Below are 15320 nucleotides of genomic sequence, written 5' to 3'. Positions count from 1 at the left end.
TCACACTCTGTATTGCCGATTACGTCATCAGTCACGTATCCTATTAAAACTATCTACACCCCCAGCGTTATAGTTATAATATCGTTAACGTAGTGGTTTCGAATGAGTATATTTTGGTATGGAATCTTTATTAGCGCTCCGTGAGCGTTTTATTAAACTTATATACGACAGCATGAATTTAGCGCAAATGTAAACTGCTCATAGCAAATCGTGTACTTATAGACAAACATGTGTTAACATGAGACACATGTTCAAGCAGTGTACATCCTGGGGCTGTTGATTATGAAGATATCGGACTAAACCATATGAAAAACTGCAGCATATGTGTCTTTTATCACGTATGATTTAACGAATACAAAATACGTAGACACGAATGCACTATAATTAGTGAATTTCTGCTACGGGTACAAATATTTCATTCATCAGTTTTTTTTTAGCGGAAATATTTTTCATTTCATTGGGTATAGTGTGTTAGAAATGTTTCAAGGACCCTACTCAGTCGACCGGCGTGTCTGAATGTTTCGGTGATTGAATGAGCTGGTGAATTCGAAGTGTTTGTGTACAACCGTTTACGATTTCAATGAATACTATATCGATTACGTTGCAAAAATATGATGATTAATAACCCCAAATATTGTAGTGTATATCATGATCAGGGGTTAATACATTATCTCATCTAGGATAAAAAAATTGTAATCGAATAACTTAAACTAATACCATTGACACGTAGAAAAAGCGTTAAAAATAATAGTTCTTCATTCTTGAATTATAAATATATGTACATTCAATAATAATAGTCGACGTAATTAACTGTCGTTATTTACTTCGCACTTGCACTTCGACTTCACAAAGCACTTCTATACTTCATTTCAATGGAATTTGCTGATAATGTAAACAAATTGATTTGATATTCTCATAATTCTCTCGGGTTTTGTCTAAATTCCATCACTATTAGGATATAGAATAAAGGAAATATGATATATTTTCACTATGTTGTTATGTTTGTTTTGGTCCATGATTCTATACATAGGTAATAAAGGGAAAAAAGGTTTTAGTGAAAAAAAAATTATAAAATAATAACGCAATATTTAACTTTTCAAATATTGCAATGTGCAAGAGCGAGTGCATATCGATTATCTCGCTATCTCTTTTGTACTCCTGCATCGTGATTACCAATGACGTCATAAGATAGTATTTTTTAGTGACATATACCGCTTCTACCGTATTTCAAAGCTTTTATCTCATTCAATTATTATCTGATTTTATTGGTTCCTTCTCCGTTACATTTTAATTACGTAAATTTATGACAAAAGTAAGTAAAAAAAATTAAATAACTTTTTATAGTACAATTCGGAATATTTTATAACTATCTTTCATGTTCAACGTGTTTGTTTACATTATTCATAAATTCTTTTGTTATTACACATACATTAGTTGGGACGATTGAGGATTATAATCCTCAATTGGGTATAATTTATAAAAAAAAATGTTCCAAACCGCTCGCTTGTTTATCTTGTATTACCAAAAAATCCTATATAACATTAATTTTTAATCAATAGCTTAATATACCATTAGCAATAGCATCAATAGCTTTTAACTTGCGACACCGCACGCTTTAAACACTTGCCAGTTTAAAAAGGTTGTTGCCTTTTTATATAAAGAAAAGAGTAATTCAAATAATCCGATATATTTCATTTTTGTCCCCTTTTTGAAAAATGTATCCAAATCGTTTCACCGGTTTATACGTCATCTACAAAGACACATTCACAAACTGTTTTGGAACATTTTTCTTAAGCTATATCGCAAATATATTTCGTTCATATCGGTTGAAGGTATAAACATCTCGCTCGACACGTCCATTCGTAGTCGAGGCTATTTATTTAATATTATTTGCTACTAGTCCCAGCTTTTTGGTCTGTATAATAGTTTAATATCGATACAACACCATTTGACAATCGAGATGTGTGAAATATCGAAACAATCGACTTGAACATTTCGGAATCTCCCATCGCTAGTTTTGTATATAATCACAATAAAAACTTCTCCGTACAAAAAGCTCCCTCTAGAATTATAGAAACCCAATAATTTTTGAGCCATAAAATGGTTACAACATTCGAATCTTTATCGTACTTTATCCAAAAATCCAATTGCTTTTCACAGGTTTCTATAGTTTAAAAGGGGGCAATATCATACTAACTCTTGGGCTTGGTGGGATAAGTGGCTCGGCATTTGGTATTTTTGTGGTCCGTGTGTTTGAGTCGAGTTGCATAGGTTCCCGTGATTTGTGAATTTTTGATCAGGTAAGATATAATGTGCTATTCCAGGATAAGAAACCGTTCGTGGCACCGTCGAAACCAGATGAACGCAAGATAGCAGAGCCAATACGGGCATTTCTTCGGGACCAAATAAAAGGCCCACATAAATCTAATATTTTTAAAGCATATGTTCACAGGTCGTCGACAGTTGCAGAGTTTATGCAGTTGTTTTTTTTATCTTGGTAGTTTTCGGGCAACACTGAACGCTAACGTGTTTGCAAGATGTCGTTATTTCGGCGATCAAGTGTAACTTCGCTAAAAGTTCGAATGATATCATTAGTGGTGATACGAAATGATTGTGTTGTTCAGTTGTTACCTGAAAAACTCATTTTTTGTTGAGCCGCATGTTGATGTTTTTATTTCTAAATATAAGATCGCGAATGAGAAATATCAACTGGTGGTGAGCATATCACCATCCACAAGGGCGTAACTGGGGTGGCATGATGGCAAAATGACACGAGTGCCGGCTTGAGAGGCCAACCCGAGAGGATCTTCCTCTTGCTCCCAGGTCTTGATGCAGGCTTGACGTTCATGCTATTTAACAGATAGCTTTTTCAAACAAAAATATTCTTTGTGACCTAAAAAAAAGGTCGGATTTCGCACTGGCGACGTGCCCATTCCATGTATGTGCCACTGACCTTCACGGGTGTAGTTACGCCGCCGACCAACCATGAACAAGTCAAATCATTTTTGTATTGTCGATCATTAAACGGGGGTCGAGTCATACATGTTGGGCTGTGAAGTAGTTTTGGCCACTGGTAGTTTCATTGATCGCATGAAACCTCAGAGCTATGACAATAGAGTCTATATTCGTAAAACTGGTAACTCGCCGGTTACGCTGTGTTGCGCTTAAACATGGCTCTAAATGTAAAATAATGTTTTTTGTAGTTCCTTGTCCGTTTATAGAGTTTAGGACGACGTTGAAGCTCTTTTTACTAACCATATTTAATGTTCATAAGTGGCCTGTGTAACAATAATGACCTATAACTCATTAAGTAATACATTGGTTCTTTCAGTTGGTTAGTTACTTTCGATTAATATTGTTCTAAGACCGCGTCATACATAAATCACATATATGGTATAACTGAATAATATAGACAGTGGGTTACTCTGACAATAGCTTACGAAGCAAATATATGCTCTATTTCTGAAATGTTAAAAATCACATTGCAGTAATTTCTTGAGTGAGCTACACTTTATTGTACAGTTATACCAGTGTCGCGGTATGGTATTATGTATCACGGACCACTTGCTCCTCCGTCGTCATCACATCAGCCATAGCTCTGACGTTACCATTTCATAAGCATCTAGATACTAATTCCCCTACAATGGCGATGTTGTTAATATGTAACTTTCGAGATAAATAATAACAAACTGTGATGAAAAATATTTTATATTTTCTATCTTTCACGCAGAACTGAATACGGTAGACCAAAGTGTGACGTCACTATATGAGGCCGTGTCTATTTTGCAACAATTTTTTACACTGACGTCCATTTAACATATTACTATTAATCTTATTGCATTAGTAATAAAATTCATTTTGTCATGTTGAAAGTTTACATCTCCATTGTAATAATAAAAAAGTCTAAAGGCCCCTTCATATTAGTTGCACGGCCGCAGTCCTAAGTGTCAGTGTACGCCACTAAGACCGTGAAGTCGGGAGTGTAGCGGAGTGTCGGTAAATCGCCTATACAGTATACACGTTTCATGAATAACATCAAACCAAGTACATAGAGTACACTGGACGCTCCTCTACGCATTACTCCCACCTCGCAGCCTTAGTAGTCAATGGACAGACTGTATCTATATAATAGATTTGTTCACAGCAACAGCTCGAAAAGGAGCTCGAGGCACTGGAACGTCGGATCGACACAGAGTTCAAAAGCACAGACTAGGCGTCACAAGTAAACGCGCCACGAGGAAACGCCGCGGGGCCCTTCGTCGCGTTCTCTTATTATTTGTTCTTCGACATGCGCCCGAGTCGCTGGGTCCTTCGAGTCGGTTTAAAAGCAAATTCAAAAATCGTAAGTTTTCATCGTTTAAGTATTCTAGTCGCATTATCGCATTTATGTAGCGAGATATTTGGAAGTTTAAATTGTATCCGTGCGTGTGACCCGGCGATTCGTCGCGCCTCTGTTTAGTTATAATTTACTGATGTTGTACCCGCGCCAGGTCATTGTACCAGACCTGCGGCGCGACGCTGATTCTCATCAACCTTTGTTTTCGTCATTTACCTATATTATACTTATATTTATTTTTTTCCCGTTATGAAATACACGTTTACATATTTTGTTTATTTCGTTAGTAGTGTAATAAGCAGTGGCGTTCGCCACTTTTCGGCCGCGTATTGGATACGAAGCCATATTTATAAGCTATATAATCGCACGTTAGCATTAAGCTCTAACGGGTTATATACCCCACGCGTCAATACTATAATTTGTAAATATGTGGAATGAAATTACCGATATGTTGACATGTATCCACACGGTAAAGCTAAAATCATATTTGAATAAATAATAAGTGTCGTGATAGTAGTAGGATGGTTAGTGTTTTAAACACGGTGTAGATTTCTGTTGGCATGCGAGTTCAGTATTCAGACCCGACGTCACGACGGCGTGCGGCGTCAACGCGACGATAGATGGCGCTATAACCAATATACGCACACTGCGCCTACGTTCACACACGTGGACATTTGAATGAAATTTAAAATGTCGCAATTTACACGTTCGCACGCGTACTCACAACCGAAATAGGTTCGATTTCATAGTTAAAAATTGTTTTGTCTAGTATTTTACGTTATAAACCGACCCGTGTGGTAGTCATTACGACACCAGTAACACTAATTCATTTCCCCGCCCCGCTCGACAGCGTCGGCGAGTACACCCGCACTCTTGGCTTTTAGTCTAATCGTAAAGATGCTAGATAATGTTATTATGCGTACATTAAAGGTCGAAAACAATTTTAAGGCTGGTGATACAACTATTTATTGTTTACGGTGTAGAAGGAAATCTTGAAAGTAATTAAGACTGTAAAGTAGATATAGCTGAGAGATTCAACTCAACGCCCCACATTTTGTATAACCTAATTTATTTTAGTTAATATTAATGTCATTTAGATATTTTCAAAGTCATACCTTGCCGAGTGATATTGACGGCTTTGAATGTAATATGTTTACAAAGTATGTGATTTTAGGATGAACGCTGTTGACCGTTCTATACTCTAATGCATTTAATAAACTTATGTTAATGTATGCCACGGGTCTCGCGTCATCTAGACCATCTATTTAATGTAATAATTTTTTTATGAATTTTTGATTTGAATATATTTTTTATATTTAAACGTCTGTTTAATGACTATATAATATTATATAAGCTTATGCAGTGCAATTTTGTGAAATGGTGTGGTTTTGAGCGTTGTAAGCATAATATCGAATAATGTAATTGTTTACATCTAATGTGTTGGTTTGCGACATTCTCTAACGCTTCGAAACCACCGGAGCAATATCGAATGCAATATTTCCCATAATAAGGGCTGTGATCTTGGCTATTTATAGATGCACATCGGCTCTGAGCTTGTCCCGCTGTGTGGGAAGGGTCGGTACTTACATATAATGAACTTTTGGCATATTCGCTTTGGAGATCTTTAACCGGGAAAGCTACAACAAATATCTCGATTATTTGTTTATCATGCACGGCTCCTGATGGGGGTCACCGGGTCCGCGATCCCCCACAAGTCCATGTAATGGCGTCTCACATCGTGACCTCCAGTAGACGGAGCCGAGCTCTAACCAAAAACGCGCGGCTGTTGTATTAAAGTTGTTTCCTAAATTATAATATATCGCTAGGCGTCGGGTTGCGTCTTTCAGTTTTATTTTTATAGAATATATTATTGGGGACGCGGGAGTCTCCAATGAGTTGTGGATCATCGCATTTGTTTAAGAATGCATAGATTTTTTTTCTTTCTATATAAACTAATCTACGGGCGCACGTCGTCCATGTAAGTAATTGTAAATTTTAATTTATATGTATAAATGGTGAACCATTTCGATAATGTTTCGATGGAACAAGCGACGTCATATCATGGTGGTCCGAGCGCGACGCCGGCGAGGAACACACGACACGTACTATTAACGAACTGTTGATCTCCTTTTATGATTGTTTTTCCTCATTCGGCCTCCAGTCGCGTTCGCGGCTACCTATGTCGCCATTTTTGTTAGCTGTCAGGTTGACGTTAAGGGTTTCACACACTGTCTGTCCTGCGTGTGGCTGTGCGCATGCAGGTCTCAGACCAGAACGCGTCATGACAATCCTACTACATCCAATCCGATCATGTCATAGTTTGTTTCACTTGTTCGCAATATAGTTGTTAGTTGATGACGCTGCAGTAATGATAGTCTCGATATTTACAATTGACACGTATTCTGAGTGTTGTTCGTGAACGTGTCCCGTAGCCGGACGCGGGCAGTGTTTTAAACCCTTTAGGTGTGCGGAGGCCCTCTGTATTCGGGCCCCGCGTAGTAACGGCTGGTATATTTCGTAATTCAATAGGGTGTACGATTTTTTAATGTGATTTTGTTTTTTTTTTATATAAAATCAGTACAAGTAGTTGATTTTTTTCAAAATATTTAATGTAACCCTTTTGCTTGAACTTTGGGATGTATTTAAATACTTATATGTAAAATTAATTATAAATTAACTAATGTGTGATTTTTGGGATCTCCATGGAGCCCATTAAAAGTAGATTATAGATTTATTTCATAGTTGGAGTTTTCCTATTATTTTTGTTGCGTAGTTTTGTTTTTTTATTTTAGTCACTCTAAATAAAAACAAAAAATATCTATGTTGTTTTATTGTGTCTAAATCCCGCTCTATATTCACCTCTGCTATTGAGCAAATATGTTGACAATTAGTGAATTACCAATATATATTTTTAATTAGTCTTTAACCTAATCAGTATTTGGTTTTTGACTCTTTAATTATGTTATCCTCCAAAAGTTTCAAAATTAATTAAAGACTATCAGTCTTACACATTTTACTTTGTCTATATTTCATAACACTTAAAAACAATAACATACCACCCCGTTCTTTTCAAAAAACCCATAATAATATTGACCCTGTATTATTTATTGTCCCACTGTTGGGCACGGGCCTCCTCTATTACTGAAAGGGATTAGACCTTAGTCCACCACGCTGCCCTAGTGCGGGTTGGTAGACTTCACACACCCTCGAAAATTCCTAATAGAGAATTTCTCAGGTGTTTACCTCACGATGTTTTCCTTCGCCGTTGAAGCAAGCGATAATTCACAAAGAATACACACATAATTTATAGAAAAGTTAGAGGTGTGTTTGGGATTTGAACCTGCGGACATTCGTCTCGGCAATCCGTTACACAACCAACTAGGCTATCGCCGCTTCTAAAACCAATAATACTTTAATTATGCCTAACCTGAAGCCGTCCTCAAGCCTGTAGGTGTGGCCTAGCTACAGAGCCAATACGCCTTTATACAATCGTGGACGCTCATTACAGAGAACTGAAAAAAAATATGGGAATGCCATCCTAACGACAATCCTAATAATAACGTTAACTATTAAGAAATAGCTACGGCCTCTGGAATATCCAGAGTGCAGTCATCAGTTACTTGTACACGTGCGTCCCAGAAAGTAATCGCGTGACCAAATCGAACACCCAAACATATTGTTAAACGCTCTTTTTACAGTAAACATATTAGTAAAATAATTACAGAATACAATTTTAGACATTTTTCTTGGCAACATCCAAGCAGAGAGAATAATAGAATAGTCGCCGCGTGACATATCTTCTCTTCTGCCAGCCTGACCGCGCAGCCGAATACTTCCGGAAACGCCCGATGTCATCGACTAGGATAGCGGCGCGTAACAATATATTAGTAGTGTTTACTGCATTTATGTATGAGGACCTAAGGGTTGTAAATATGGTTTGAGTAAGGAATGTTAGTAAGCTTTTTCGGACTTGAAGGCTTGTAAAGGTAGGTATTAAACCTATTAGGACATAAAGACATGTAGTCCATTGAAATGTTACATTTTTTAGGCCTTACCTTGCGTTTTTTAGAGGACGCAATTTTATTTTTTTGAAGTGTAGGGGGGGTCAGTCTAAAGCTAAAACCAAGTTTGTGGGGTCGCCACCCTTGTCCCACGGCCGCCATCTTGAAAATAGAGGTTGAAGTGGTTTTTACGATGTATCTCTTAAACTATTTATCTGACAAAAAAATTTATAAACATTTTTTGTTGCAAATTAAATTCTCTACAACTTTGGTCTAGTAACTTTTGTCGTAGAACTATAAATAAAAAAGTTATAAGCGAAAATGTTAAGAAATTCAATGTTAAGCAATGTCCATTGCAACGTCATCAGAACGTGTGTTTATAAGGTTCATAATACTTTTTTTGTACTATCATTAATACCCAAATACCCAATGGACCATTAGGGAACAAAAGAACATCTGCCTGCTATTATTATTATTATTTCTACCCTCTTATTGTAAGAATAGCTGATAATATTGTGTTGAAGTTGTCGTTCAAATTCAGATTGCATCGCTAGATAACAGAGCTTTCGTCGTGCAGTTTCCTTGCAGTAACTGTAAGAACGCATGTAGTAAAATCCTTTCTGCTTGTAAAAAAATTACTTGAGAACGGCTGGAACGAATGACATTTTCATGGAAAAAAATTGAGAAGTATATTATAATATACTTACTGTCCCACTGCTGGACATGGGCCTTCTCTACTACTGAGAGAGATTAGACCTTAGTCCACCATGCTGGCCTAGTGAGGATTTCTACACCATATTTTTTTTATATCTTAAAATGGTCAGTCAACTGCAGGCTGCCTTTGTTTACACGACTCACTGTAGAAACCAAAGTGCAAAAATATACAATGAAATTGAAATCATATTCGCGAAAGTTGAAACAATAATAGTCTTTATGAAGAACAATGAACAATTTCCTATTCATAAGGCAATATAATGATACCACTTGTTCAGTGCTATTTGTAAACTAGTTTATAAGGTTCGATGATTTAATTTTGCTAGAAATCCATGATATTGCATTTTAAACTAACTACTCATATTTATTTATTTATTTATAAATTTAATGAAAGTTTACAACACTAGGCCAAGACATTTATATCTATTTAACAATATTAGGCAATAAAAATAAAATAAAATTCATACAAATTAATTAAAGTAAACAACATTTTAATCGTTTCTAAAAATAACTTAACACTTTGTTACTTAGACTATATAAATGTAAACAAAATATCCTTAGTATAGTCGTGAAAGCAGCGATAGCCTGGTTGGGTGTGGAACGGACTGCCAAGACGAATGTCTGCAGGTTCAAATCCCAAGAGCACACACCTCTGACTTTTCTAAAATCATGTGTATTCTTTGTGAATTTATCGTTCGCTTTAACGGTGAAGGAAAACATTGTGAGGAAACCTGCACATCGGAAAAGTTTTCTATAGGAATTTCGAAGGTGTGTGAAGTCTACCAATCCGCAGTAGGCCAGCGTGGTGGACTAAGGCCTAATCCCTCTCAGTAGTAGACGAGGCCCGTGCTCAGCAGTGGGCAAGTATGCAATACAGGGCTGATATTATTATTATTATTTTAGTCGTTAACGTGATTCCAATACAGTATCACGGATTCAATGTAGGAGCTGTATTTAGGGGGCATAGGTAATATATAGAGAGAGTTATACGAAAAACTGACAAAATGCCTTTCATTAACTAACCTACATAAAATTGCGCATTACCCAAAATATAAGAAAATTAAACCGTGTAATAAATAAAAATAAATACACAGTCGGCGTTCTCATCCACATAAAAGAGATACCTAAATACTTACCTCAAATAACGTTCGCCAAAAAATACATTGCACATAGCTTTTTTAAACACAATTCCTTAAACCGTACATTATAGCATACCTTTACGTGTTTAAGCGGGGCAAGCGTATCAAATAGCGGAACCTCGCCTTCTGCCGATAGCCCACTTGAGTAAAACACTTAAGCCTACGTAAACATTAAATGAACACATTGGAAAAATAATCTTACCTAAGCAAGGGCACATGTATTAGAATACAACCTAAATTATGTGTTGTTTTACAGTCATTTTCAACAAACGATTCAAATTGATTTCTCCGATCTATCTCAAAAATAGAGCAATCAAAATAAACATTTCTTGGCATGCTTACAAATGACGTATTATGATTGGTTCATTCTCAGCATCGGATTGAAGTTTTAGATCGGGATCGTTTATTGAAAACGGTTGTTAGTTTGTTTAAAGTTGTAATAAAGTAATCATGACGAAAAAGGAAACTTAAAACATTGGGTGATATAATTAGCAAATGGTACTTGTAACAGAATCAGTAAAATGGGGGGAATAGAAACAAAGTTTCGAGGACTATTTCCAGATGAGCAACTTAACCATAAATAATATTTCATAAATTACTATGGGCGTGTAAATATGCATATCAAACATAATTTTTAAAACCTTAGTTATTATATGTACCTAAAAACACTACACCGCAGTTATCTTTTGTGTAGCAAAACACATACACATTCGTAGGTACTCCTTGTAAGCTGTTAAAAGATAACACATGTTTTTTTGTTTATTTTATTGTTGAGTTTGCATAAGCAAATATAAAGGCCCTTGGTGTTATGGGAAATGCCAACATAATATTATTTAAATTGTTGAAGTTGGAACGACTGAAATATACAACTGCTGCTGAATTGTGTGTGTCTTTTCAAAGCTGTTTTAGCATGTGTTTTTGACGTACCATGATTTGTCTACTAATAGAGGTTATTCTAATGGATATCAAGTTTGCTATCACTCTCTTAACACGCTAGTTCCGATGTGCGAGCCACTACGATATATAGCCCAATAGAAAGATGGTATACATATTTTCTTTTTTTATGTAGGAGGGCTTCAGAAGCCCCCGTGCAGCCGAAGGACGCTCTCGTGGTCAACGGCAGCATGAGCCCTACCTTCTACGCAGCCGTCCATCCTAGACGTCACCACAATGTACGAAATGTGCACAACGTACACTAAGGGCGGACGGTCCCCTGCCGCCCGCCGATGGCCCCTAGTACTCGCCTTTTACGACAGGCAGGTGATACCGTGGTGGAATTCTTCAAACGCCCCCAATCCACAGGACGGAGGTTCTTTTAAGCTAATAATCTTCTAACACCGTAGAACGTGACCTAACAATGCTTTTGAATGAAATTTGAAGTAGCCACGTGTCCTAATTGTCAAAAACATTACATGAATGGTGTACCCCACTCTTGGCACCCTGTGTCATGATGGGTATGAAAACAGAATAACATCTTCAAATGATAGGATAATCTTTTTCGTAAACAATTATGGTAGTGTATTAATTCTCTTGTCAATTATAAAGACACAAAGCAAAAATGTAATAAATTATAATCATCTGTAAATAACAACTGTAGCACAGGAACATGTGAAAATTGAAATAAAATATACATAAATAGGACCATGCCATTTTGTCTCTTGATATAAAACGTCACAATTAATTTGAGAAAAACGTCACCATATGGCTAATAATTTCACTGCAATGGTTGAATCTCACTATACTTAATTATTGTGTATAGTAAGTGAAGTTTAAATAGATCAGTCAGTCGGTAATGGTGCATCCACACCGCAGTTACTTTTTGTGGGGCAAGGCTTCCAAGTGTTACTCAGCAACATCTAATAGCAAGAAGTTATCTATTGCTATGTATATGAAACGGACTGCCAAAACGAATGTCCGCAGGTTCAAATATCAAAGGCACACACATCTGACTTTTTTTAAATATTTGTGTATTCTTTAGGAAATATCACTTGCTTTAATATTGAAGGAAAACATCGTGAGGAAACCTGCATACCTCTGAGGTTCTCTATGAGAATTTTGAGGGTGTGTGAAGTCTACCATTCCGCGCTAAGCCAGCGTGGTGGACTAAAGCCTTATCTCAATAGTAGAGAAGATCCTTGTCCAGCAGGGGATCCTTATACAGCGCTGATATTATTATAATTATAAGAAATCCGTACGCATGAATTTATTTTATACATGGCTAAAAAACAAATGTATTGTAAAATGTACGTGGATATTGTAACTTTGACTTTTCGAACATTCAACACCTCACTTCTCCCCGTGACCATGAAGGCTGTAAAGTCTTCGGAACGTCGAGAATAAATCATAATACTTCCAAAAAATCGCGATAAAATTCGAAAATTAATATTTCAATACGTTTTTTTTAATTAAGCTTAGATTCACCTTTAGCACATTACCAAAATTTTTACAAAATAAAATCGAATATTAGTAATAATAATTTCATCTACAAATAATTCGCCAATATTATTTATTACTATTAAAGATAGCCCTATCCAACTTACCGTATTCAATGTTCTAAGAATGTGAAATTACATATGATTCAGAGGTGAGTCATCGTTGACCCCTGGCACCCCCGGTACACCCCAAAACATAAACAGAGCGGTGCACACACGTGTTGAACTAATTTGAACTTTAAAATAATACTCATAAGTTTTTGTACCAATAAATCCGTCTTAAAGTGATGCCCGAAAAAAATTGGGTTCACCTCGGGTTGATTGTCGACACCTTTCGATAATTAGTTTGATTAGACCATTGATGTAGGACGAAATTTCAATCGCATATAAAATCAAATCCTTGCATTAAATAGTCCTATCCTAGTTTTACATAATTGTATATTTGTTATAAGTAAAAAAAATATTTTACTAATATTTAAAAATTATTAAATTGTAATAAAAATATGATTATCTTTGCTAAACAGCTGCACATTATCTTTACAGTCTATATAAATGTTAAAGGAAATAAGAAGGTAGGTATTTAATTTTTATCGCGTTTCTTTCTTACGTCTCGCCATCTATTCATCACAGAAAAAACTCTCTCTGTGAAAGCTGACGTAGCGGCAATCGAGATCTAAAATCTTTTTGATCACATGCTTCTATTTATGTACCTTTATTTGCTGTCGTTTTATGCAAAAAATATACCAACTTTTTTTATTTTACCTTTAAAATTAATCCAAGGGAAATCGAGTTACGCTAAATAAAGTATTTTCGCGTTATTTATTGTTCTCATAAAGTATATAGTGTAATTTCCCCAAATAACGCATCTACAATCCTTTTTTATCAAGTACGGTTGTCAACCTGATACGTGATATAGATAAGTACCTAAATACTTAATTAAAATAAAGGCAGATATTTCTGTAGACCGAAAAATCTAGCTCCTCTGAACTCCATGATTAATCTCACATTCTTGCTCGCTAAAATCGATTTATATTCAAAGTACATAAGTATGATTCTGCTCGTTTACACCTGATAAATTTTACTGCTTTATAGGCTTTTAAATAAAAAGTAATATATATTGTAAATAATATAATAACGCAGCATAAATAAATAAAAACGCTTCGCAAACAAATTTCTTATATAACCGACTACAAAAGTTACCATCCTTTAATACAGATTCCAGCGAAATAGAAAAAGTAATGTTTGCAAATCAACTTTGCGATGTTAAGAACATTAATTAAAAATACAATTTTCCGACTAGAGAAAAATAACAAATGGTCTTTGCGGGCTTCATAGTTGTTGCTAATTTTATAATTCCTTTGGGAAGACAGTATTTTTAGACTTAAGAGTGGTGACTGGTGTAGACATACCCCGGTAACCAGGCCCGCTACTTGCATCTGTTTGGTTGGTGAAGCTGTTCGATCTAATGGTATAGATACGACTTAAAGAAAGAAATCCCTCTTCTGGTAACAATGAATTGACAAACTGATCGAAACGAAAATCCAGCTTATTTAATAATCTCTTGTCGAAGATCTGCTTCTGTACGAGCTGAATCATGATTTCTAAGACAGAGCATAACAATCCAGCTCTCAATCCATGCTGTATAAATACATTTACCTTCAACCACCACTATAAATAGAACTGCTAAACAAAGCGCGCCGATATTTTACCTCTACAGGATATACTTAACGGCAGGATTTCTGTGATTTGATTAAGAGGCTAGCTTTGGAAGCCGATTCCCCTATTCCGACGCACACTCGAGGAAGCTTGCCAACAAGAACTCCTAATTGTAATTACACGAATGCACATTTAATGAAAAGGGTTTTAATGAACTTGCGATATGCTAGTCCTAGGGGAACACCCCCAACTTCGCCGGCCAATTTAACTTGGACTGCCTTTAAATGAGTCAGGTAAGCGGTGAAAGACCTGCGGTATTGGTGGCTCATATCACATGTTGGACGAGATACATAAAAGGCCTATTTATACGACATTGTTGCGTAGAAATGAGTTCTATTTTGTGGTTATTAAAGAACATATTGCGCCGAATACAAGAATAGTTTTTTTTGTAAACAAACACCCCAAAACGATGCACGTGACTGGACGTTAGGAAGATACGCCATTTTTAAATAATTTTGACAGAAATTAGGATATTAATATTATGTTTTCAATGAAAACTAAATAAATTACATGACTACGTTAATGTCAAGTTTAGTATCAAATATTTATTATATTGTTGTGAGAAAGTAGTTGTAAGTTAAAATATATAAGTATTCAAGTTATAATTTATTCTTAACTATTTAACATACTTCTCTTGGGGGCGGGGAGATATAAACGGAGCTATTATCTTTTGCTGCGGTATCATAATATAATATGAAATCAAAATTACATTATTATACTATTTATTTATCCATTATAAATTACTAGTGAAGAATTACCGTACACATACTACAAATGTAAAATAGGTCGATTTTTTATTTCACGTATGCCTTTATTTCTTCCGTAAGAATTTATATACTGCCTTGATGGAACTACATAAGTAACCGCACATTATAAGCGTGTAAAATATTTTAAACTTCATGTTATACATTTATGCATTTTTATAGAGACCTTGTCCACGTTATTCTTAACGTCGCGTACAGAGCAATACCTGGCATTAAAA

The 15320-nt window shown here is 35.7% G+C and overlaps 1 protein-coding gene across 7 annotated transcripts in view; it reads left to right on the top strand.

The window, feature by feature from the left end:
* Nucleotides 1–7155, top strand: part of LOC115439909 (roquin-1) — a 95256-nt gene extending 88101 nt beyond the window's left edge. For 3 of the 7 annotated variants that reach the window (XM_030163974.2, XM_030163975.2, XM_030163972.2), the window contains one exon: nt 4133–7155. In XM_030163974.2, the coding sequence (XP_030019834.2) occupies nt 4133–4213 (81 nt within the window). In that variant the 3' untranslated portion in view covers nt 4214–7155. The remainder of the gene's footprint in view (nt 1–4132) is intronic. The other 4 variants (XM_037443823.1, XM_037443822.1, XM_030163976.2 and 1 more) reach the window with 2 other exon arrangements.
* Nucleotides 7156–15320: the final 8165 nt, after the last annotated feature.

This window comes from Manduca sexta, chromosome 27 (assembly GCF_014839805.1).
Source record: "Manduca sexta isolate Smith_Timp_Sample1 chromosome 27, JHU_Msex_v1.0, whole genome shotgun sequence".
Lineage (NCBI taxonomy): Eukaryota > Metazoa > Arthropoda > Insecta > Lepidoptera > Sphingidae > Manduca > Manduca sexta.
Note: the sequence above shows the minus strand (reverse complement) of the source record. Positions and strands in the feature narration are given on the sequence as shown.